At 38.1% G+C, this 26,018-nt stretch overlaps 1 protein-coding gene across 1 annotated transcript in view; it reads right to left on the bottom strand.

The window, feature by feature from the left end:
- Positions 1-26,018, bottom strand: part of ROBO2 (roundabout guidance receptor 2) — a 1,017,279-nt gene that overhangs the window by 61,377 nt on the left and 929,884 nt on the right. The window contains exons 14-19 of the mRNA XM_085050027.1: positions 25,527-25,693; positions 21,552-21,673; positions 14,779-15,010; positions 9,049-9,173; positions 6,059-6,230; positions 1,469-1,651 (exon numbers count right to left, since the gene is read on the bottom strand). Coding sequence (XP_084906153.1) covers positions 1,469-1,651; positions 6,059-6,230; positions 9,049-9,173; positions 14,779-15,010; positions 21,552-21,673; positions 25,527-25,693 — 1,001 coding nt within the window. The remainder of the gene's footprint in view (positions 1-1,468; positions 1,652-6,058; positions 6,231-9,048; positions 9,174-14,778; positions 15,011-21,551; positions 21,674-25,526; positions 25,694-26,018) is intronic.

Below are 26,018 nucleotides of genomic sequence, written 5' to 3'. Positions count from 1 at the left end.
AAAAAGAAAGTCTGGTCTCAGCTTTTGTTCAAAGCTTTAGGTAGGACTATTTCCCAAGAGGTATAACAGCACAGCTGTCTCTAGTATGAAAAATCTTGGGATCTAGAATGATATTTCATATAAGCACATGTAGTTTCTCAATTAACACTACCCCACCTCTCAGAGATTAAAAGTTACTGCTACTAAAGGAAAGAAAAAAAACACCTTGGCAAAAAGCACAACCCATGAATGGCACAGGTCATGTGGTGACACAAAGTGAGGTTCCACAAAAACCAAGAAGATCCAAAAGCCACTGGTCTCTCCTTCCTCTCTTTCCACTGCTTCTCTGATGTCTTCTTGACCTTTCACTAAGCCAGTAGAAAACAAATCCAGCAGGAAGGCTTGAAAACCAACATGGAATAGTTTCCTGCTGGTTTAGTGAGCCCAATCAGGACCCTGAGGAGTCTGATGATGGTTAAGCTGAACTGAGGATGGTTTGGCTGTCACTGATTGTGGGTTTTTGGCAAGTTATTTAGGGAACATGACTCCTTGGGTTTGCATGAGCTAACTTGTAAATAGAAGGGCACTTGTGTAACTTTAGTGTGATATAATGTCAACATTAAATATGCTGTGGCCTCAACTGGGAAAATCTTTTTTTAGGTATTAATAAAAACTACAAGTGAACCCACTGCAATATTTGAAGAACTGGGGTTTTTTGTGTGTTAAATTAGGTTTCAGGGTGACCCATTTTATGACAGTTCACCTTACTTCCTAAAAATTCACAAGAATCCTGAAAACAGAGTAATACACAAAACAAACAGGTTGGGGAAAGATGAAAATATTTTCATTTGGCAAGTGTATTTAATCTTCCAAATGTAGTTTTCAAGAACTAATTTATTACTGGAGCAAACATCTAATGAAAGAGAACATTCCAAGATGTTCTACCTCCAAGACAAAACTTTTTATGGCTTTTGCCTTAGGTAAATTTTGACCACACTTCTCTAATACATCACTCTTCCAGCTACAGGCACGAAGTCACTGGTTAAGTACCTTCATTTATTTCCCATGCACATGGCTTCAGAGACATGGAAATGCACAGGAATGAAGAAGTAGAAGACAAGTACTCTTTAACTTTCCTTGTAAGGGTCTAGACTAACTCATATTTGAACATACAAATGATGCTGCACTGCCAACAGAGTGCCTCCTTGAGCAAGAAGCAAGAGGAACAATTAATCCTCTTTGTTTTAATGCTAGCCGTGCTGGAGATGTAAAAATACCGCCTTATGATAATGATGAAATGTGTTACCGAGCAATGCATTTGAAGCTTCTCATACACCAGCAATTTCACAGCATACATTTAAAACAAGCACGCAAAAGTCACCCAGGACACTTTTGCTGTAAGTTCAATGTGGTTTTTAAGTAGGTTTAGTAGCCCCTGTTCTTTTCAGGATAGCACCTGGTGAGACGGTAATAAAGCCACTGCTCTTACCAGCATAATTGCTGAGCCCCTTCCTCTTCTTTCTTCTCCAGTACAGCCAGATGCTGAAACCCATCAGAATGACCCAACAGGCACCACCAATGCCAGCTATAAAGGCAGGCTGCTTGACCACATCAGTGATTTGCTCAGTTATGCTGTTGTTATTTTCGGTGATGACAACTTCATTACGACCTCCTGCACAAGAGAAATTGAATGGAGTGTGGTTATTGGGTGGTTAGTATTTATGTAACACACAGAGGAACCAATACTACAAATTCAAATTTTCAAAGAATAGTCATGGGGCTCAAAAGAATTACCCACAGCAGAATAACTTTAAGAAGCAGCAATGCACACAAGAAACTTAGTGTTTCTAGAGAGTAAATCCATAGCCATTTTGCAAACATATATTTGCAAAGACAGACCTATAGCACACTCCCAAGTAATATAATATATGCAAATCCAGAGGGTTTTTTTTAAACAATATTCATATTTGTTAGTTTGTTTTTCCATAATTATAGACAGAATACAATAATGAGAACGTGGATCACAGGAAGCTAACAAAAATAAATAAATCAAGCAATCAATAAATAGCTTTTTCCAAATGATTCATCCAAATACAAAATATGCCACAACATCAGAAGCAGGCCAAAAATTCTTACTTAACTCATTTGTTTTCCCTGAATGCTGGTCTCCAAATTTGAAATAAACAATAAAATAAATGTACTTTCCACTGGGGCAAAGATGCATTTTCCAGCAATTATTTCAAGAGGAAAACAGTTCATACAAATTCTAAGTGTACCATCTTTGACACAAAGCAGAAAATTGCACAGTTAATTGTAAGCACTAAACAATCACAGCAACAGATGCTATTTTTTTCACCTAGAATATGCATGACAAATTCTTAACATCAGCCTGCAAGAAATAATTGTTACTTGGCATGCTAATTAAAGTGACATGAATAAAAAATTACTCTATAGGATCATAAATTGTATATTACAGTAGAAAACTGTAAATTCCAGTAGACGGTCCCATTGGTTTTTTGCCCCTCTTTCTCTAAAAGGGAACTTTTCTGAAAGAAAAAGTTTGGCATTTGGCTTGAAAACAAATGCTCATAAAAATCTGAATGGAAATCCAGGAAATGCTGAAGCATCCAGTTCTAGGGCCAGCACTTTCAAATTGTCAAAAATAGTTAGTTATAAAATTAGGAAATGCAGAACATATTTTTCTAAAAAAAAAAATTTAAAAAAATTGTATATTTTATATAAGCTACCCACATCTGCAGTTTTGAAATTCATGAAAGATTATCCATCACTTCCAGTAAAAGCATTTATATAGCTCAGTCCTTGAAATGGTTATGCAGTATTACCAGATGCCTGTATGCACGCTGAAAATTTGCAAGAGAAGCTACTCTACTGAGACAAAGAAGATGCAAACACTATGATTCTCAGTTGTTAGAGTCTATCACACACATAAAGGTGGTTGAACACTGCAGTAAACCAACAAAATGTGTTTGTCTTGCCACTGCCAAAGGCCCAATGGTTTCCAGGCCTGATGCAGTAAGAGACAATGAAACTGAGTGAGCAGCTGGGGCAAGGAAAGAAAGGAGGCAGCAGTGGCTCCTTTATCTGATTTTCCATAGGTTTTCTGCCCATGGAACCAATCCATAGGTGCACCCAGTGCTGACAGTAAAACTAATAGAAAGGTGCTCTCCATGGCATGCTCTTCCAGACACAAAATCAATTTTCTAGTAGAAATCAGCATGGGAGTTGGAGTTGCTCTAATTACCATTAACTTGCAGTTAATTTCTGTGCCCTTTGGAGGAGAGGCCAAAGCTGTGGGACAGTGAGGAGACAGGTAGTGTTGGCACTGCTTCAGAGGCAGCCACACTACCAAGGAGAAGAGCAGGCAGGGAAGTGCTTTGCAGACACAGCTTTGGGAGTGGATGCTCCTGGATTCAAGAGCGAGTTCTTCTCACTAAAGCCTCCAGAGACATCTGAGGATCCTGTCTTCTCCCAGATCAGAAAACAATCTTTTGAAAATGGAGGGCATGAGAGCAAACTGCAAAGAGCCTGGAGAGAGGTTTCAGTGGACTGTATGCTCTGCCTTTCTTCTAGGGGAAGATACAATCTCTCTCCAAATTACTTTCTAAAGTTTGCAGTCTGGCTGTTTGCTCTTACCCTTCTGTGCCTAGCAATTACAACTGCAAAAGTAATAATTCATTTAAATGTCAAAATAACATATGCTTTGTGAATTTGATGATGGAAAAATAAATGGAGCTAGATGAATGTTACCCACTGACTTTGGATAAAATTAATATAATTGTTGGGGGATGGGGAAACAAACGGCATTAGTTTTGTACTTCTTTATATAATATTTAAGCAGAAGTAATAAATATGTCATCCGAGGTACCAGTGTACTATTTCATATAGTGCAGGTGGTTCTGTAACAATGCTGTCAGTTCAGCTAATTAGAACATAGACAAGGGAAGTGTGCGACCTGTAACGCTCCATTGTTCCTGAAGACAAAAACATAATGAAATATAATGTCTTCCTCCCATTGGAGAGTAATGAAGAACAAAACTAATTTGTCGGACCAAAAATTAATTAGACACATCAGATTCGATTGTACCTATTACTGTGAAAGTTTGCAGCTGTTCCTCATATTATTATGCCAATGATGGAATGTAAGAGTGTGCAGGCCAGCCGATGAAGAGTAATAATAGCTATAGCATTAACCAACATTGCCCTTATCTCCAATTTTATTTCTTCTATTTCCAATTGAATGTTTTTAGCATATCGTTAGCGATCATAAAAGTTTTATTCTTGATTCTTTTTGAGTCTTTCAGAGAATTTTTCAACATCCTGCTTCAAATATAGCCACAAGACTCCTGTAACATGGAGACAATTTCTACCTAAAGGAATAATATACTTCCTACTGCTCCCTATTCTCCTGTTTTTATTTTTTGGATTGCCACAGGTCTGTTATCTAAAATAACCCAGAGAGGTCAGTAGTTGATTATCCACCATGAAAATCAGTTATTTTCAGAAAAAAAAACAAACCACCCCCCCCTCCAAAAAAAAACCCAAACCCACAAAAAACTGCTTAGAAGAATGAACCCTGTATTTAAAAATAACATCTTTTTTTTATACACTGCACTCTGTATTTTATGACAATGGAAGTCGTACTGCTTAGAAACACAATTTAACTCTTCTGCACCACTGATCTGCTATCTCCATAATTCAGCATTTCTGGAGTCGTTCATTCTGTTTGCAAGCTGTTTAAATGGTATAGTTAAGCACCAGACCTATAGAACTCCATTATAATACAATAACTCAATAATGTTTTTCCATTCATTATGATGTTTTTAGGTTTATTCATGAGCTCATTTTTAATCCATGTACCTTTTTTTTAATTTACTTGAAAGAATAATTTTCATGTTTTATGATTTTGATTCCCATTCAAACATTGAGTGGTACCAACTCAAGTTTTACAGAAATGGTATCACTTAAACACTCTTACATTTATCAAGGAAATTATAGTCTGAGAAACAACTGCAAGAAATTCCTAATCAATTGCAAAATAAGACCTAAAGAAAAGGGAGATACAGACCATATATGTAATAGACACATCCAGTTTTGGGCTCCAAAAGAGAACAGAAATGAGAACAGAAATATAACCCAAACAGAAACTACTCTCCTCTACTTTTTATGCAAATTAATCTTAATGTGCAAAGATGTCACCAGACAAATTTGTTGAAGCAGATATTTTGGGATCATTTAAGGAACAAATAAATGTCATGAAGAACTCTGGGAATTATCCAGCCAAGACCTTTGGTGCAAGTATAACTCACTACACATTAAATGACACAAGGCCACTCGTATTCAAAACACAACACACTTATTGTGCTTTACTGGAGTAAGTGCCTCATGCTGGTATTTAGTGCCTAGTGAGATGGACTCCTCAGTGAAATAAGAAAAAGAGTTCGTGGGTTTCTTGCATTATCAAAAATCAATTTCTTGCTTTCACTTCTAGAAATCTGTTTTCCCCTCTTTTCTTTGGTGTTTCTGTGGCTGCCTTTCCTAAAACAAGTGCTACATTTACTTCTCTATTTGGTCTAGAGACCACTTTTTCTTTGGCAGAGGAAACTTGTCTGCTTGGGATACCTGAGAAACACTGACTTTAAACATTCAGAAAACAACAGTAAATAGTGCCTTAGGCACCAACGGAATGAGTAAGGCAATATTACAGTCATTTTAACACAAGGAAAAGGGAGCTTGGGCTGTTTGTTCCATAAATCTGTCAACCTGCAGAAGTGGTAAATTCATTTAAAAAAACCCCTCAAAACATTAAATCAGTTTCACTAGGCATTCTGCATTTTCCCATATGTCTCAGGAACATATTTCCCTTCATTGTCTGCACGAATTCTGCAGGAAGAGAAGACAAAACATCATCAGGCAGTGACACATAAAAGCTAACTAACCAGCCCTAGTCAAATCTCGCCCTTTGCTCCATGGATTTTTCTGCTTCCAGAAGCGATTTATGAAAGCATTTCTGAGAGAATAAAACAGGCAAAACAAAACAACAGACCAGAGAATCACTTACCAATTATTATGGGTTGTGGGTCACTTTTTACTCCCACACCTGCACTGGTGCTTGCAGCAACTTCCACGCGGTACTGGATACCTGGATATAGGCCACCTATTACTACAGACCGAATGGCTGCATCTACTGTTTTGTTGATATGAAATCGAGTCTCATTACCTAGGCACCAAATCTGGGACAAAAGTTGATGTGTTAAAAGAGATGAAATTCTTCACACTCACACAATCGCGCATAGATATGACATTATCAAGGTATTTCAGGGCAATCGCTTATTTTGGATTTCTTGACAATTTTAACGTCCAGGAATAGCTGAAATTGGGATGATTTAGCTCAGCAAGCTATCCCAGATTAACACAGGACCAAGCCAGCTGCAAAGACTGCTTGCAAATACCTCTCTGGACTCTGGCTCTCCATGGCGTGCAAATTCTGTGGTTACACTTCTTAGAAGCACAGACCAGATCATCCAAGTGGAAAAGAGGTGTTATACATTAACTGAAATCTTGTTCAGTAACGTGATTACCACCAAAAATTTCCTTTAAAAAAATATCACAGTCTTTCCTTCTAGATTTCCTGCTGAATAGCAAAAGGATACCAAATAATATGAGCACAGGTTGTAACATTTCTTAAAGTACTAAAGAACAATTTTCAAAAATCTTTTCAACTTCCTTTCATTGCACAAGAGAGGTATTTGAAATTTCTGAAATGGAATAAGCACAGACTCACATTTACAGCTGCCTCTGTGATTATCTGCATTGTTTAGGAATTGAGATTTCAGTTCCTGAGTCAATTATTATCTAATTAAACAGGAAAACCACCCTATTATCACAACTGGTATTTGTGATGAGAACAGTGTATGAATTCAGAGTGCTATCTCCTGTTTTTTTGTTTGCAGGCTTCTCCAAAGAGGTTTCAAAACTAAAACTTCTAGGAGTGTTTCTTCAGTTCTAGGAGTGTTTCTTCAGTTCATGTTATCTGCATATATTTCCTCTGTATTACTAAAGAAAGCATTTTCTACCACTAAAGAAAATCAGTGCATAAATATATCACATGTACACTTGAATAAAAGTAATAGCAAAGAGAGCACTATTGGTGGAACCACTGCCAGTGACAAACTAATGCATCTAATAGCATAATATCTTACAATAGCAATAATATCTTTACACTTACATTTGACCCAATTCAGTGTCTTGTCACATCTTATCTCTTTTTTTTTTTTTTCTGTGAAATGCTGAGAAAGATTTGAAGGGGAAAAAAACAATCCCTTGTTTTCCTAAACTCAAGATTTTATTTGCCAGCCAGAATGCATTAGGTGAGAAACTACTGCATTCATCCCTTCATTTCTTGTCTGTCCTGGTCTTAGGTTACAGGAGCTATGAGATCGCCCTAATTAAAAGCATTTAATTAATGAATGAATTTACAGGCATTCTAATGCTTGAAGTGGAATCCACAGATCTACTTTCAACTTGTTAGAAAATGCACTGCAGGACTTCAGCAGTCATTTCATACGCAAGGAAATATGAGTCTCTCTGTACCATTCACTGTAGCCAGCTCACCACTCAGGCAGCCACCTAATGGAGCACAGGAGGGCTGTACTAGGTAGTGACTCCAGCTGGTTTTATACACAGCCCAGAGGCCTGAGCACTCACCTGGAACATGGCTCTTATTAGCCATCAGCCCACTTTGTTTCATACCTATATATTTTGTGGTTTAGGAGTGTGCTTTACTTGTTTTCCTATAAGCCCTGGATGGTTTATATTGACTTTTACCAGAGTGAGGATCAAGATTAATTAAGCCAAAGGATAATTATTAATTGATATGAAAATTAGATCAATAGAATACTGGGATTAATAAATCTTGATATTGACTAAAAGCAGAACAAAAGAAATGCTATGCTAAACATAAATATTGTGAGCATTTACTGCACCCCCCTAACCAAGAATAAAGCTGGAAGAGGTTGAACCAGATTTAGAAACCAAGCACTTTCTCTCTTCTTCATGCTGTGCTCCCTCAAGATACAGCAGGGATAAAAAACCCTAAAAACCAACTTTTTGTGTGAAATAAGCTGCAGCCACCACTTCCACCCTTTGTGGGACTGTCAGGAAAGCTGCCCTGCTCCATTTCAATTGTACATCTCACACCTGGTGGGTATAGGCCAGACACAGCAAGGTTCATTTGCCAAAAGGAGTGCTCCATGCTGTGACAATGCTGAACCTCACCAATCATTTTCTCCACCTGAATAACAGAGTGCATTTTTTTCTAATGTTGTGAAAATATCCTTGTGCAAAAGTGATCTTAACACAAAATTACAGACTACAACAAAATTTAGTATTATGAGGAATGGATACTTTGAGCCATCATAGCAGCAAAGAGGAAGCAAATACAGCCCATGCAAACAACTCTCGTGTAACAAACTCTGGATATACTACTTGTGTTCAACCTGTTTTTCTGAGCAAACAACCTGGCACTTCAAGTTGTGGAGCTTGACAGATACAGTACTTGGAAGAAGTCTTGTATTCTCCCAGAGCAACAGTCCTTGACTTTGACCTTGAAGTGCTGGATTAGCATTTTTTCAGGGGAAATAAGAAGTAACTTTCCTGCCAGCTTTGTTGCCAGGTTGAAGGTACTCCAAGACAGGGACATCACTGCCTGTCTTTAGAGTGCAGAAGCCCCTTATAAAAAAATAAAACCCTCTTCTTCTTTTTTCCACAGCAGGGCAAAGCTAGAAAGAGAACTGTAAACTGGCTAGAAATTACAGCTCTCTTCCATATCAAGCTCATGCTTTTTCGCTTTTTAATATAACAGTAGTACTGCTTAAAATAATAATAAAAACAATATAAAAAGAAATCCATAACCAATCAGTCCTCTTTCTCCCTGTAATTACATGGGGAGCTGTAAGTGCTGTGAGAATCTAAATCCATAAACAGTGCTATTGTTCTGTAATTCAAGCAGGCTGTTTCCCTAAACAAACAACCATCACACATGGTGTGTACCTTGTACTCCTGGATGACTCCGTTCTGGTGATCTGGAGGGGGAGGATCCCAGGAGATGCTGATGCTCGTGCTGTTGTGGCTCCCAACTGTCAGGACAGTGACAGACTGAGGAGGGGCACTTGGAGCTACACCAAGGAGAGGGAGCAAACAGAAGGCATTAATTGCTAGGGCATGGATTTTGCTGAAGCAGTGCAAGAGCAAGCAGACAGTATAGAAAGCTCACACTCCCTGCAGGCTCAGGAAGGCACTTTTTGTCAGGCACTGACAGTGCTGGAAAAGGTCCTTCTGAAGAGAAGCATAGGGCTGAATGGCAATGTGGAATTTGTAGTAATGGAGAATCAATACAAATCTCTCCTCATTTATTTATATTTAGCAGTTCTTAAGTTTGCACTGGAACCGTTCTCACGCTTGTCTTTGTTTTCCATAATATGCATGGATAACTATGGATATATCAACAAAATCACATGAGGCTGCTTCACCTGGCATAAAAAGAATTTTGTTTTTTCTGTTTCTACATGATCTAATAATGATGTGAGCAGCAAACATTTAATGATCCTTTTTAGTTTCCTATTTGCTCTCCACGAAGATACTAACAGGTTTAAACACAGGACTTGCGACTCTAAAGTTGAAAAGGGTTAAAATGTTCATGGCTTTACATCAAATGCCAGTGAATAGGGCAGGGGATAAGTTAGGTCAGATACAGACTTGTGTCCCCTTTTTTCCCCTAGGCAAATTGCTTTCTCTCCAGAGACCTGTTCAGTTCAACCATTCACAGCTGTTTGGCTGGTCACTGCACATCAAGGCCAATTCTACAAGACAACTGCTTGCCAGCCCTCCTAGTTGTCTAGAAGCATAAAAAAAAATAAAAATCATAGCTGTTAGCGACCAGAGCTATGCTGGCAAAGCCCCTCTTGCAGTTACACCAGCAGCAGGGAGCTTCTCTTGGCTCAGGACATGCTGCTTGGGAAGTGTGCAGGAGCTCTGCTGTGGAAAAATCCCCTCTGTGAGCATCTGCTGCATCTCCATACAGGGCTCCCCCACAATGGCTGAGGCTGCCATGGCAGAGGACTTTCACCATGGCTCTCCTCAGCCACATTAAACTCCTTGCAGCCCCCCTTGCCCTTCCCTTGCTCCCAGGCAAGTGTTGAAACTCCACCACAGTGGTGAGCTAGGCCACCGAGGTCGACTGTATTATATTAAGGTATGGTTCCCTGAGGGGAAAAATTTATTGATAGCAGCTGCTTGGAACTGGTCCTAGAATCTATTTATTCCATCTCTCCCAGTCCATCTACCCAGTCTTCAACAAAACTAATAGAAACAGGCCAGGAAAGCGTGAACTAATAAAACAAGCATATAGTGATACCTCTACAGGACAATTTTCCAATTCACAGAAACCTGTTGCTTAGACACCTTCTATTCCAGGAAGGTGTATTTGTGTTTAATAAATACTTATGGAATTTGTCTCCCACATATTTTTCATTGCTTTTACTATGACCTTAAAACATTTCATATGAAATATGGAAGCAGATTTTGAAAGCTTATGGTAGACCTCATACCAGAACCTAAAATATTTGTCAGTCTCCTGCCACTGCTTCAAATCTAGATAACAACCTGGTTTTGGGCATCTCACATCATGGGTCAAGGCTCCCTGACTCCAGCCCCGTGGTCAGAGTGACTCACCAACTGCTAACGCACCACCTCCAGGGGCTGCATGGCTGAAATAGCATGCTGGTAATTCAATAATTTAACAATAATTCAGCAGATAGGCTCTTGTGTCCCACCCTGCACTAGAGCATCCCCAGAGGAGGGTAAACACCCTTGGTTTGCTCAAGATGGGATGTGCTGCTCATCTGTTCATTGGAGGAGACAGGAGGAGAAAATTCAAGATTAAGTGCACCACCAGCCCCATGGTCAGAGTGACTCACCAACTGCTAACTTTTATGGCAACAGAGCTCAAGTCTTATCCTTAACAGATATCCCTGAGTCCATGCCCATCCTTGGACTACGCTTCTGAGAAAAGCCAAGAGCCCCTGGCATCTCTGTATTAATGTCTGGCAGTTTTAACACAAATAAGCACAGCTACAGATATCAGAAGTGTTCAAGTCTCCTGAGTCAGTTCTGATATTCCTATTGTTCTCCACGGCCTCTTAGAGCCTGGCTGAGTTCCCACAGCAGAAGCTCCTCAGCACTTGACCTGGCACAGGCTCATGGAGCTGAGCTCAAATCTGTACCCTGATAACCCTGAAGAACTGGAGTGCTCTGCTGCAGGAATCACACAACTTGAAACTAGGGGATCAGAGGTGAGGACAAGGAATTATGCAGGATTACAGCAGAAAAAAAATATTTTAGATGAAAAATGAAACACATATTACAGTCCTGGGAGGTTGCACATTTTGATAACTACATTTTCAGATGCTGGTTCAGCTGCAAAGCTAATAGTGCTTGGTAGAGTCCTTGTGACCTTGCCTGATGCAGAGAAACAGTGAACTGGAGGGGTGAAGTGGAGCTGTATTGTGGACAATTTGACTCTTAGCCAGATGAGTGAAGCATGGAAAGGTGGCCTTGGGCTACTCCTTGCAATCGTGCAAAGCATAAAATTGGTGAAGTAAGCACTTGCATTGTGTGTTTTATGGCAAGTGAAATAATTTGCCACACAGTAAAAAATTAGCATTGTTAAAGTCTTCAAGTTATTCAATAACAACAAAACTGTGAATAAAAGTATGTGTTTGATATTAATTAGAATACTTTACATGAAAATAATAATCATAAAAATAGCAAAGCTTAACACTGCATAACTCATTTTTTGTTTTAAGTACAATGGACCAACTTGCTCAAACATATTTACTTTCATTACTGAAACAAAAAGGCCATTCAGAAATATAATGTCTTATAAATGTATACCCAGGGAAAGAGGGCAGTGTGAATGCAAAAGAAAGGTAAAATGAAGGCCATACTCTAAAATTAAAAAAACCCTATACTGTATTCATTTGTCTTTGCATCTAAACTGCATGAACATTCTAGTTAATATTCTACCAGTGTGTGCTGGGTTTTTTGAGGACATATGACAACTTTGAAGCAAAATTAAAACTGCAGCTGATGAATGCAGCTGTGAAAATATAATTTTAAGAGCTGCACTAAGGTGAGGAGAAACTGACAGAGAGCAGCTGATAAAAGCTAAGGAAACTTCCATTCCTGACTGTCATATTTTCGTGGTGACAAACAAGATGCAGGACAAGTACTACTCCACAAAAGAGATTTAAAACAGTGGATGTAATTGAAAAAAAATTATCTGTCTCCAGAGAAAGTATGAAAGAAACAGTGAAAATTATAAAATAAAATCTTTGATTTAGCTCCCCTTTGTATGTGTGTATACATGTATGTATGTAACAGTTCATCTTCCCCTCTCTGATAATATCACTCTGTAAGCTGGCACTGTGATATAAATTAAGCCACTCGTCTGACACTGCTGCAGTTATTAAATAGATCACATTGAAAAATAACATTTTTAAAACCGTTTTCTCATTTCCCTTGCTGCTGGCTTGTGGAGAACACCTTGCCTGCTTCTTGACAGGTCAATTATTCCAGTGCTCAGCTTCTTCTTACAGATATGAAAGAACCCAAATCGCTGCTCATCTTTTCCAGACGCAGCCAAACAGAATTCCATTTGTTACCTTCACAAGGCCAAAGAGGCAGGAGATGGATGGATACTGAACTGTGACAAATGTCTGATCTACAGGAAAAGTCTAACTGCAGCAAAATTGATTTTTAGAGGTGGGCCTCAGAAGTAACATTGCATGTAAAATCCAATCTGGCAGAAAGCTGCCACTACCTTTTGGTCTTACTTTGCCTTTACCAGGGCTATTTACTTTATGTTGCAAAAAAATTTCCAACGCTCGTATCACTCTTCCAAATTATTTTCTAAAAATAGCATAGCTGACATTTTTTAAAAGTCAAATCTAAAAAAAGCTCATTTTCAAAATGGAATCACAGGCGACACAGCACCCTTAAATAGACTGCCATCTTTCTTCAGTGGAAGAGAAGCAAACCACTGCCATTAAACATTTAGTTAAGGCTATTTTTGAAATATATGAACACCAATATAATTACACAGATAATATGAGGAATTAAAGGAAGTATCTGTAGAACTGCATCTACTGAATGTCTTAGTTTTCTCAGGGAAGTACCTAATTTTATCACCCAAGGAAAAGGAAGAATGTTTTACAGGAGCTGACATTTGTCTGGTGATAATATTATAGGCTCTATGCTGATGTTTTTTGAGAGGAGATACTTGTAAACAGACTCCTTGAAGGTTACATTAATCTACAAAGCAGATGCTAGGCTGTGAGTTATACATGTCTGTGGGCATGAATATTTTTTTAAAAAATCTTCACTTATGTGGAAAGCCATTCCACATGAACAAAGTGTCCTTTAAGGTAGGAAATTACCTAACAACAGGCTCTGCTGGGAGCTAAGGTTCATAAAAGAGAATGTCAGTCCTCAAGTATTTTATAGAAATAGACAGGAGGTAAAAGACCTTCTCTCTTTTTCAGGAGTTCTTAATTTACTTTTAGCAAGAGACAGTTAGATGAACTAAATAAACACCAAGAATCAATTAAAGTTGGACAAGAAGAAAATCTGCTAGTGACAGGACAAAATCCTACATTTTAACTCCAGAAAAGCAATTTCATTTGTAGAAATCTTTTAAAATTTTTCTTTTTTATTAAAATTAAAAAAGGTTTGTTCAGCCTGCTGCAAAGATATTCTTCACCAACTGATTTAGGCTTTATAATTTGAACAAAGAACTGAGAACCATAAAATCCCAGATTCCAAACAAGACTTGAACAATGCCTTCCTGCACACTCTTCCACATTTTGGAGGACACTGAATTTCCTCATCCATGAAGTGCGAAGTGCAACCAAGCTCTCTTCAGTTTTACTTACATGTTGGGCAATAATCATAACAAATCAAAGAGAAAAGTGAGTAATAAGCAAGTCTGTTCTAGAATTAAAAAGTACTTGGCAATCAGCACTAAATTAAACCTCAGGAGACTACTGTAAATGATTAAGATGCACTTTCAGTAGGAAGGAAAGAGTGCACTCAAAACCCATTGAAACCATGTGAACATTTTGAAACTTCCCCAGTATTTCTTTCTCTTGCTTCTAAAAAAAAAGTAAGTGCTCAGGGAAGCCTGAACAGGGCACTGTTTCATGAACAGTGTGGTAACAGAAACTGTCAAGAGGTGTGCCCTTGAAACTGGAGTTTCTCCAGGCTAGCTAAATGTGTCCTTCACTACTCCTCATTTCCCAGCCAACTGCTCATCTACATTATTACCCATTCAGAAAGATGTGCTTAGTATCAGACACTCATCTGTGAGAGCTTGCATTTATTTTATTTTCAAAGTGCAGACCAAAGTCTTTTACTTCAGCAGAGGGGGTTACAAAAGAAGGGCTGCAGTGCACACTTTTGGGAACACCAAAAGCCACCTGTACCTTAGAAGGATGTATCAGATAGAAGAATATAAGATCAGTACAATGTTTTCTCAGGGGACATTTACAGCACAAAGTTAAATATTATATTAAATTTTAATGTCGCCTCAGTATGTAGCAAACAGAAATCACGTGGAGGAAACAGAAATGAACAAATGCATACAGAATAACCAAAATGGCCACTTTCATTTCACCTCCAGTGCCAGGTGTGAAAGTCTGCTCCTTTTCTGCCCATTTCACTGACCTTCCTCTGTGGTGCGAGCAGACTTGGATTCACTGTCCATGCCCTGGAATTCATTGAAATAAGGGCGAACCTTGATTTCGTAAGTGACGCCCTTTTTCAGGCTGACGAGGACAGCGCTGCGCTCGGTCGGCACCTTGACCTCCAGGCTCTGCCACACAGCTGGAGCAGGCAGGCCAGATGTTTGGCGGTACAGAACTCGGTAGCCCTGGATAAACTGGGACTGGCGATCCACCTAGAAAGGACATTAAATAATGCATCAATAAACACATAAAAGTAAACAAAAAAAAACCTGCATAAGAAGAAAACAAAAGATTTGCCTAGAATAATTTTGCCTTCATAAAAACATTATAATCACGCTTCCTGCTTGTAAGCCACTGTTGATTAATTGTCTACAAAGAGTGTTTGTCTCACATTACTTGTTATAGAATATTTCTTTTCTGTTTTGCTTTCTCCAGCTCTATACATCATGACAAATGCCACCTTAAATCATAAAACAAGGCCCCACCCCTGCAATAAATCATGAAAAGAAAACTTTGGCATAAGGCTTGCTGCGTGTAAACTTACTAAGCACATCTTGGCTACTGATGTGCTGAAATAGGAGAAGAAAAGAAAAACAAATTCTTTTCAGAAAAGGACAAGTCTTTGAAGATACCCAACATGCTTACAGTTAGTCCATTACTTGGCTCACAGCTCATGAGAAGCACAGCAAAGTAAAATAAACATAAGGCAGATGCAGAGAAAACAACTTCCAAAGACATATGCTGTTTCCTGCATTCTCAGCCTCAGCAGTCCCTTTGCATTCTGGGCTGTGATGCTCTCAGGCCATCAGATGGAGATGCAATGTTGGTTTTGGTTTGTATTTTATTTGTTGCTAGGCAAGCACAATTCAAGATTGGTCCATGGAAGTTTAACAATTTTATTCTATAAATAGGATTTTTATTTGAAGAAAAGCTTTATATGTGTTTTATCTTGGAAAGGCTGCATGCATTTATTTGTCTTCCAAAAAAAAACCCCAAACTCAAGGCATCATCATGGTTGCACCAATTTTTCCTGGAAAAAACCACCAAAAACCCAAAAACACTCGAACCAGTTTGATTGCTGAAAGTAAACCAAAGCCAGCTGCTTCTGTAGCCTTCAAAAGAGGAGCAAAGAAAATGCAGCACAAATAACAAGACTATACAGCTGGCTGCTTGGTAAATCTGTGTTATAACTAAGATTCAACAAGTAGGATATTTCTTATATTCTTGTCAATTTGCTTGCTCAAAGATATTCCAGAATTAGAGAAGCATTTGTTTGAGTTCTCTTAAGAATAAATGAATTTAAGGCTGAAAACACAAACCACGCTCTATTACGCTCCTCCTATAATCTTGTTACAGCTTATTGAGGCATTCAGAGGGGACACAGATTCTGAGACATTAAAAAGCAAGGCAAGCAAGAAGAAAGCTTTATTTATGAAAGCAAGGCAGAAATGTCTTTCATCAAAACTGTCACTGTTAAAAACCTTGCAACATATGTTACAACAACATTAAGCTTGCATTTTATAAACTTCTCTGCATTCACTTTAAGTGAATTTATGCACTGAAAGAGGGATATAACTCACAATAATAGCTTGTTAATACCGAAAGAATCAAGCTGTGTTTTTAAGAAGAACATTAAGCAGCTGTTTCCAGATGAAGGGAGTCTGTAAATCAGAGTAAATTGTTTTTATCCATGTTTGACTTTGATTAACTAAATGTTTTATGGACATAAAGACTTCATGAACCCCATGTTTGCTACAAAATTCAGCAACAATATTGCTTTCATGCACTTTGAAATACAGATTTTTAACCTAAATTACAATATAAGGTTATGATGTTTAATAACCGAACACTGAGTTTGATTCTTGCCAAACTTCTGAATTAGAAGCTACATTGAAAGATGGCACAACTTAGTTAGAACTTTCCATTTTGTCTTTGCTCTTTGTTTAACCTCCACTGACTGCTGCCTAGTGGAGAAAACTGAAAATTCAGAATTGACTCGACTGAACAGTAGCATTGTGTTGCTGGAACAGAGTATGGAAAGTGTTTTGCACAGCATGGCACAAACACAAATGCACTCACCAACTCACTGAGAAGAGCTGGACCCCTATAGAATACCCATAAAACACCAATTTTCAGTCCCCCATACTTTTGTATCTACTTCCATGGAGGTAATGTACAAATTGTCCATACACATCTTTTCCTCTTAGATTTATAAGATCCTAACCTGGAAGACTAACCAGTAGAAGGAATATGAAAGCAGAATGCAGTAATACCACAAGGCTGTCACATTTATGGGTGCTATAAACTGGCTTGATTTGGGGCTCACTTGAGTTTCACAGAGATTTCAATTAGTAGCTTGATTACAACAGGGCAGACTGATCTGCCCAAATATCAATTTACTGGCAGTCATTCCATCATTCAGCGTCTGGGAGGGCACTGACAAATGCAAGTATCATACATTTGTAATGTTTTCTATAAACATCCAGTCTCATTCAGTATCAAGGGGAGGATACAAAGCTATCTCTCATGCCCAATTAAAGCCAGTCTGAATGAACAGGGCCTTCTGTAAGGTCAGAATGTTGGCAAACTTCTCAAAGGCGCTTTACTTATGAGAAAGGTGGATTTTTTGTTTTGTTCAGAGTTTTCAAATCAATAAAAAAATTACTCAATACATATATGGATAATTACATGGATTAACCAGAAATATTTGTGAGGGGTAGGAAAAGTATATTTTACATATATCTACATACACATGTGCATACATATGTATGCCCATATACACTTGCACACATGGTCATATATAATACAAAGTGACTGTGACTTCACAATTTTCTCCACTCCTGTGGTAATGATGTGTCATGCCAAGAGCAATCTGCTAAAAATATCCTTACATCCTTAGCCTTAAAGACATTAATTCAGCTATGCAACTCTAAGCTTAGCACCCATTCACACAATAAGCAGAGTTGAAGAAACATGAACGGTGACTTGAAAGAATGTAATAATTTTTAGGTATTCTCCTTTCTCTTTTTGTAAATGGTTGCCACTTCCTTATCCAAATTACTCAGCATTATTTCAGCAGTTGCAGGAACTCTCCACATTGAATACTGGGATCAGAGAATATTTCTAGTCAGTAATAGCAACTCAAAAGGTCTACAACAGTTGCTGGTCTAAAGACACACTTTCTCCCTCAAAGGACAGATGGCAGAAAATGGAGATGCTCCTTTAAAATACAGGAGACAGCAGTTCCTGGGCAGGTGCTGCTCAGCACTGACCTAATGCTCTAAGGCGACCTACAAGCAGCATTGGTGCTGTGTCCTCCTCCTCACCCCCTTTTGTGATGAATCCATAGTGCAAGAGGCATCTGCAGAACCATTTTTGCAGAACAGGAAACTCATTTTCCCTGCATGTTCAAACCTGCACGTGCCACAGCTGAACACAAGACAGGTTCAATGGTTGTCGGGTTGTTAAAAGAATGGCTAGAAACTTGTAATGCAGCTTATGCGGCAGATATAAGCTCCTTTCAGGCAAACCTAATCTGCACCCAAAAGATATTTTGCAATATGCTGTTTAGTATGCAAATTTCTATCCTAAAATATCCTAAGAAATCCTCTGCTCCCACAGCAATACCCACAGGAATTCTCCAGCTGGGCAGAGTAGCTCGCACGCTGTGCTGAACTCACTGGCAGGGACTCACAGGAGTCTGGAAATTCAAACTGCACCAACATTTATGTATCCTACAGGAACAAGGCAAATGGGGGATGATACTCTGCAAGACTGTCTACAGGATTTGACTCTTGAAGCTTCCAGTGAAGTACATTCATTTAAAATCTACATCAAATTAAAAAACAGAGGTAAATAAATCATCCTCCTAGAAGGCGGTCAGGACTTCAAAGCAGCAATTCTTTTGCCATGTTGAATGACTGATTTTTTTCCTGCTTGTGCCACAGGGCTTCTTTATAATGCTGGGGACATTTCATATTTGGTCACTAATGAAAATTTCAGTTTGATGCTCACTGAGGCTAGAAGTGCTGACCGATAGCTGAGGTCAGCTAAAAAACCTCTTGGAGTACATAATATGCTTTTGCAATGTGAAATGTCTTAATAAAAGCAAAAATAAACCATGCCCAAGGCTTAAAATTAGCCATTTGATAACAGTGGGCATATCTGACTCCACAAGTCTCATCAGCAATAACTATCTCTGCACCTCACCTCTCTCTGTGTAAAGTTAGGATAATGACACATTTTTATCATTGTGATGTTAAATTCAGTATTATTTGTGAAGCACACGAATGTTACGGTTGAGAGCATGACAGATAAGAAAGTATGTGAGACAAAATAATAATTTTTTATTCAATGCAAGGTTTCAGTGGTATGAATTTAATAAGACCTGGCACCACACAGAGAATAAAGAAGATACAAAGAAATGTTTAATAGTTCCATGAAGAAGAGATCCTCTATGTGACCAGATAATTACAGCTATATTTTAATATCTATACACAAGAGGAATAAATTTAAGTGGCAATGAAAACTTAACTTTTGACATTCCTCTTCTTATTTTTTAACACTGACTTTGTAAGCCTGACCTTCTTTTCATAATATATGTGTATATGTATGTGTATATTTTAAAATTGCAACACAGCCACAGGGAACTGTTCCCAAAAATTTACACTCGAATTTGGAAAAAATAGAGAGAAAGCAAAACCAAAACAATCTCATAAAGGAGGGAGAAAGTGATGCTAATTTGCTGTGAGTCAGGATGCCAGAAACTCAGTAACCAAGGACATTCCTTGGTATTCACCCTTTGAATTGCAAAAAGCCAACACAAAGAGTCTTATGACTCTCACGGCATTTCTCTCCTTTTATATGATAGCTACACTATCTAACCATTTTATATTAATAGTGTGGACTTTATTCTCTGGATACAGTGGGTTTTTTTTCCTAGAGACTATGGTTAATTAATTGGTTTTGTTCTGGTTGCTGGCTAGTTTCTAATTAGCTGCTTCAGAGATCTTTCTTTGTGTCTTTCTTCCCTTGGGCAATTCCAAAACGGCTCTATAGAGGCCTGTGTGCTTGTCAGGTGGCATGGGGTCACTGCTTTGAAGGATCTTCTCAATAAGCTGGTATCCATAGCTTTTCCAACAATTTGCCTTTACCTTACTATTTCTTCATTCATTACTTGTTCACTAGGCTCACCAAGAAATTCTTTTAGAAGAATATATATATATCTCTCACACACACACACACATATAAATATATATAAATAAAATACAACGACATTGCTTACATGGTACAAAACTGAATTTTCTTTATAGTGGAGCTGCAGAATATGCTGAATATGCTAAAACAATGGCCAGCCTATGAATCTGTATTTCTGCTAGCTGTCACACCCAAGAAAGGACTTGAAGGAACAGCACACAGATATAATCCAGGTTTACAATTACTTTCTGCCAACATCCAAAGTTTCTGAACTACTGATCCATCAGCTCGGGCTAAAGGGTTTGTTACAAAGGTTAGCCAGCTTGTCCTGGGGGTATTGTAGCTGAAACATGCAGCATTTTAAGAAAGCCAAGCTGCATGTTGACATCATCAATGGCAAAATTCAGTGACACATACTCCAAATAATCTTCCACAGAAGACAAATTTGTGGGTTTCTCTGTTTATTCCAATCTGTACCCTGACCACTGAAATCTGTCAGAAGAAGGATGGTGCATAAGCCCCCATAAATATGACTGAGTTGGGCAAAAACAGCAGTAATCCTTATAATGCACAATCTATCACCACACTTCTTATCTCCTCTTGTGTAATCCCCTGCACACATTAAGCTCTCAGCAATATGACACGTAGAAGAAAAGCCCTGAGCATGGTGAATGGCCCCTTAGCAGAATTCACCCTATAGAATACAACTGTTTTGGTGTTGTGCAGGGCAATCCTGTTTCTCACTCTTCCACTCATGGCTCTCCTTCCTCTGAGCAGATGCCCCAAGAGCAAAGCACTCTTTTCTGGTGTGCAGTGCCCTGGGAACTCTCTCCCACTCTTACAAATCCTTTCCATCAAGCCTCAGGAAGGGAAACAGAGCAATTTGAAAGCCAAACACCATATTAGAAATTCTACCCAGTAGTTTGACCCTTCAAATAGAAATGCTGTTAAGCACTGCCCAAAAGACTCTGGTCTTCTCTAATGAAAGGATATCTACTCAGTGTGGGTAAGGCTTGTGCTGGAAAACCAGATGCTACACAGTGGGTCAGGCACTAGCACCACGTGCTTCTGACTTCAATACAAGCGTCCTATACAAAAGATATTTTTGATTTTTGGGTCACTAAATAATAGGCTTTTGTCAGAGGTCACTTTGACTTGAAGTGGGAAGTACTTTTTCATACAGCAATTTGATGTTGATGTTTAACTTTGATTATTTTTTGACATGCAGAGTAATGAATCCACAGATCAATTATCCTTTAAACATATTCATTTTTATAATGTTTTTCTAGCCAGGCAGCTAACTTGCTTTGAGCAGAAAACTGAAGACATTGAACTTGCCTAACTTGGAAAAGAAAATAAAATGACTATTGCATTGCCATATATATATATATATATATATATATATATACACACACACACTGCTGTATGTTAGATTGTCAGAGCACTCACATTGGGATCAAGACTGGATCTTTTCTGGGTGGTAAAACACTAAAGGGATGAATAGACAAAACAGGCGGACTGAAAGTACTGTTCAGGTAACAAGAGCAGAAGCTTTACCGTCCAGGTGACTTGCACTGTCGTGGGTGTCAGCACAACAGGATTGTGCAGCCGTACAATGACATCTCCCAGTTCTTTCTGGACTTGCCTGTGATCCACACCTTGTGCTGGGGGGCTGATATCTGCCAGGCACACATATTAAAGCATTACTTTAATGAGAAGAGCTACACATGGCATCAATAAAAATTACTGAGTAGCCTAATTAACTGTTTTGAACATCCTTTATAGCACTGTTTTAAAATGTAATACAGTACAAAGGTTTAAACACAAACTCCAATGAATATCAAATAATGCAAACAAACCATTCACCTCTAGCCACTTAGGAAATAATGGAACATAAATATGTTTCAAGGAGTATTCTGAATAGATGGCAAAGTTTTCTCAGCTTTGGTAAGTGATGAGAGAGATGCAATGTTCACTAGTTCCAAAATACTCAGATAATAATAATGCTGCCCAGATGACTGGAACCAAATTGGTTAGTATAATTGAAGAAAATGAACAGTGTTTTGGTTTTTTTATTTTGTTAGAGCACATATGACATTAAGTCATTATATGTTTCCAAACTTTCACTAAGCTTCCTCTCTCCACATGCCATGCACACAAGAAACCAAATACTAAAAATAGCATTTTCCTCTGCAAAGCAAATTTTCCATTTACAGACATAGCTAATGAAATCTAGTGCAAATATGAAAAGAAAAAAGGATTTAATTTAGGAAGCCAAACTGATTCTCATCTAGTAAAAGGCCAACAAAAACAATCTACCACAAAAATTTTCTCTTCAAGATTATGTGCCCTTCAAAGTGTGTGGGGGAATTGTTTCTTCTAGTCAAAATCTGATTATAGAGACATTCAAAAAGGCCTGATAAATTATGGCCATGCCTGTCTAGGCATCTCTAAATTCTGCTTGGTTTTCCCTTAGGATTCAATAGTCAAAAAGAGTTCCTCATTTTTTGGATCAACATGATGTCCTTGTGGAAAGAATACATGCATAAAAATTCTTCCCCTTCTGATGGACTTTGATATGGAAGCAGGCATTATGTGATTTCTTTTTATCTTCTAAATATTATTTAAAAGAATAATAGTTGTCTAAATATGAAACATTTAAGTATAACAACCGATTTTGAATCACAAGTCTCCAGATCTTGAAAGTAAGTAGTTTTTGAGGATCAGTAATTCACGTTCCTGGTTCTGGACTGTTATGGGCTCTGAGTCACCAACAGACTATATTGCCATAGGTTTCTATTGGTATCCAAATTAAAATGGCTCCATGGATCTCCAAAGGGAATGTAATCCAAACATGAGTGTCAGTGAAGGTGCTTGTCTAGCAGATTATGTTTATTTGAAGCAACCAAGAAACAGAGATATTATAAAATAAATTTGTATGTAAGCAACTCAGAGGGGTCTACAGGATTTATGCTTCTATCCACAAAAAGCTATGATCCTTGCTACAAAATACCTACAGTTATTCATGGCTACATTTTAGCTTAAGTTATCCTGTGGTATGAAGCCAAAAAAGTACATGTATTCCCTCAGAGGAAAAGACATTTCTACACAGTGTATTTGTATGAACAGCATTTCATCATTTTAATAGGACATATGTCCACAAGTAACAGAATAACATGGACTAATAACAGTAAGAAATGAATGCCAAGATGTACATGTGGATTTCGGTTTTCTGGTATGTACACTTGAAAACATATGCATGTGTGATGTTCCCAGTGTAATGCCATTTTCACATTACTAGGAGGCTCCTGGTGGAAAAGTTGTTCATCTGTCTCCAAGGGTATCATTAAGTATTGGAATAATATAATCACAACTCAAGCAAAACTGCCTCAAGAAGCTACATCGTGATCACAATTAAGTTGGTTAGGTATTTTCTCTACCCCCTCTTTCATTATCTTACAGTGAATATACTACTGTTTGCTATTAATTTAGATTTTAGGGATAGGAACAGATATAGTTTTTTTAAAGTGTTTTTTTAGTATATGGTTTTATCTACTAATAATCCAAAAAGAACTCAACTCCTTGATTAGAGTAGTTACTGATTTCTGTGTCCTTATTTCACATAAGTCATATAAGGTAAACCTTTTGAAAGTACCTGATTATCTACTTGTAGTTCACTGGTAAAAATTTGCATGAAATCCTAATACTTGTATTTTCTATACTGAATGCCAGGACATTAAATGTTCAGCTATTAAAGCTATCACAGACACCTGTTGCAAATTATTATTATATAGCACTGCTATAGTTTCTTTGTTATTTCTCCATGGCCACTGTGAATAGGCTTTCTACCATGTGTCAGCTTCTTCTGTGAGCCTGAATTCAATTCAGACATAATTAGAAATCACATCAAAACATTATGTTAATTTTCAATTGATTTTATGATTTAATTCTATTAAACTGCAAGCTTGCAAAGAAGCTATAAATCCTGTACCTGTCTCAGTGTGCTTGACTGCTAAACAGCTTCTGGAAATGGAAGCTGCAACACATGCTGTAGCTAATTAAAAGATGTGTTTTTACTGAAATCAAATTGCTTGTCAGTATGTCAGATAAAAAGTCTATACTTGACACTCAAATGCCAAACAAAGTTGTTTTTTTTTTTTTAGCTAGGTGATAAGTTATGCAGACTAAAAGGCTGTTGCAATGAAAAGCATGAGTCACCCTATAATAATGAGATTATAAGAAAGGAGAAAACTTGTGATACTCCATGGATAGTCAGGCCATGGAATCCCTGCACAACTCACTCCTCCAGCTTTTCAGAAGGCAGTTCTTTTTCTCCTTTTTCAGCCATGATTACTATTTTGAGGGTATAGCTATTAAGGACAGATTTTTTCAGGACTAGGCAGGGATGAGGGAGGCAGGATGTGATGGTTATGTGATACAGAAATACCACCCTACTCTTGTTTATCTCTTTCCATCCAGCAAAGGACCGAAACAACTTACAACACACGTGCTGGAGACTGACTCAGGATGTGCTCTCCCTATGCACCTTTAGTAATTCAGAGAGAGAAGTCTCTGGATAACAATAAACAGAGACAGAGGATTTAACTTTAAATTAACTGTGTCAGGAGCTATTACCTTGGATTTGAAAAATTATGATTCCAAAGTATTATGAATTCCTGTATTATGACATGTTTAACACAGAACTACACCCTTGAATTTAGTATTCAAGCAATGCCTTGTCAAAGCCAAAAAAAGAAATCCATCCTGTGAAGGGAAATTTGTTTGTGGCAGGTATATTCAGTTAGAGCTTGATGCAATGTGCACAGAATTCAATAATTGATTCAACAGCAATGGAGGATCTGAGCTACCAATCCCATCACCACTGTACAAATGAGGGATTTCACTTCAGCCTTCCCTCTTGGTTTATGCAATGCATTAATACAAAGAATTCAGAAATGTAGGAATATAAATAGAAGGCTCACACTTTTCTCAGAATAACTTCAATATATTCTCAGCATGCAGATGCCTCAATTTACATGAATTCTCTGCCTAAATGTTGGCTCAGATTATTCAACGCACTACAGATGTTGTGCATTTCTTTTGATTAAAACTAATTCTAAACATGATGTCTGCCTGTCATAAGTACTTGTTATCATAGTATATCCCTATTATAGTAATGGAGAGGAAGAAAGGACACGGAGAGAAAAGATACTGAGGAGAGGAAGGTATTCAGAGTGCTTTTCAGAAAAGCTTGGGCAACTCACATTGCTTTCAATAGAAACCAGGAGCAAATTGAGCCTAAGTGAACTGCAAACCAAAAGGTCTGCACTGTACAAAGAATTAAAGAGCAAACCTTTCTCTCCTGAGCCCCAGCCTATTGCAGCAAACATTGGACTGCTTTTATCTTTATTGGTTAAGCTCAAAATCATGACTCCTTCGGTGAGTGTGCTAAAGCCAAATGGCCAGATTGACCTGTTGGTCAACTCTCAGCTCCTTTCTATTTTAGCTCAAGCACATAAAGCTGCCCCTCACCTTGAGTTCGGACAGGATCTGACATAGGGCTGGGGTCACTCAGCCCCTGGGAGTTGATGGCTCTGACCATGAACAGGTAGATGGTGTTGGGGCGCAGACCTCGCACAGTGTACAGCGTGCTCTTCACGTGGTTGGCCACCGTCTGCCAGCTATTGCTCACTGACTGACTGCAACGAGAAGAGTGTTGAACATTAGAAACTAATACAAGAGAAAAATAAAAAAGTGAAAGGACCTATTTTGTCACCCTAGGTCAACTCTAAGTACAGAAAAAAAGTAGTAAAAGCAGGGTGAAATTAAAAATATTTGTTTCAGTTAACTCATCGAGATGGGCTAAAAGATATAACACAGCTGTCAAAAGTATTTCTCCTTGGCAATAAAAGTAAAACTTTTTGCTATTTCTCTAAAATAAATACCTGCAAAAGGAAAGGAGGATAGAAAGCTCTAAAGTAAAATTGAATGATAAACAGGCTATTCTCAAACAAAAGCCTTAGA

The sequence above is a fragment of the Lichenostomus cassidix genome, chromosome 1 (assembly GCF_008360975.1).
Source record: "Lichenostomus cassidix isolate B80296 chromosome 1, HeHo_3.0, whole genome shotgun sequence".
In the NCBI taxonomy this organism is placed as follows: domain Eukaryota; kingdom Metazoa; phylum Chordata; class Aves; order Passeriformes; family Meliphagidae; genus Lichenostomus; species Lichenostomus cassidix.
The sequence above is the reverse complement of the archived record's forward strand: the minus strand, read 5'-3'. Positions and strand labels throughout refer to the sequence as shown.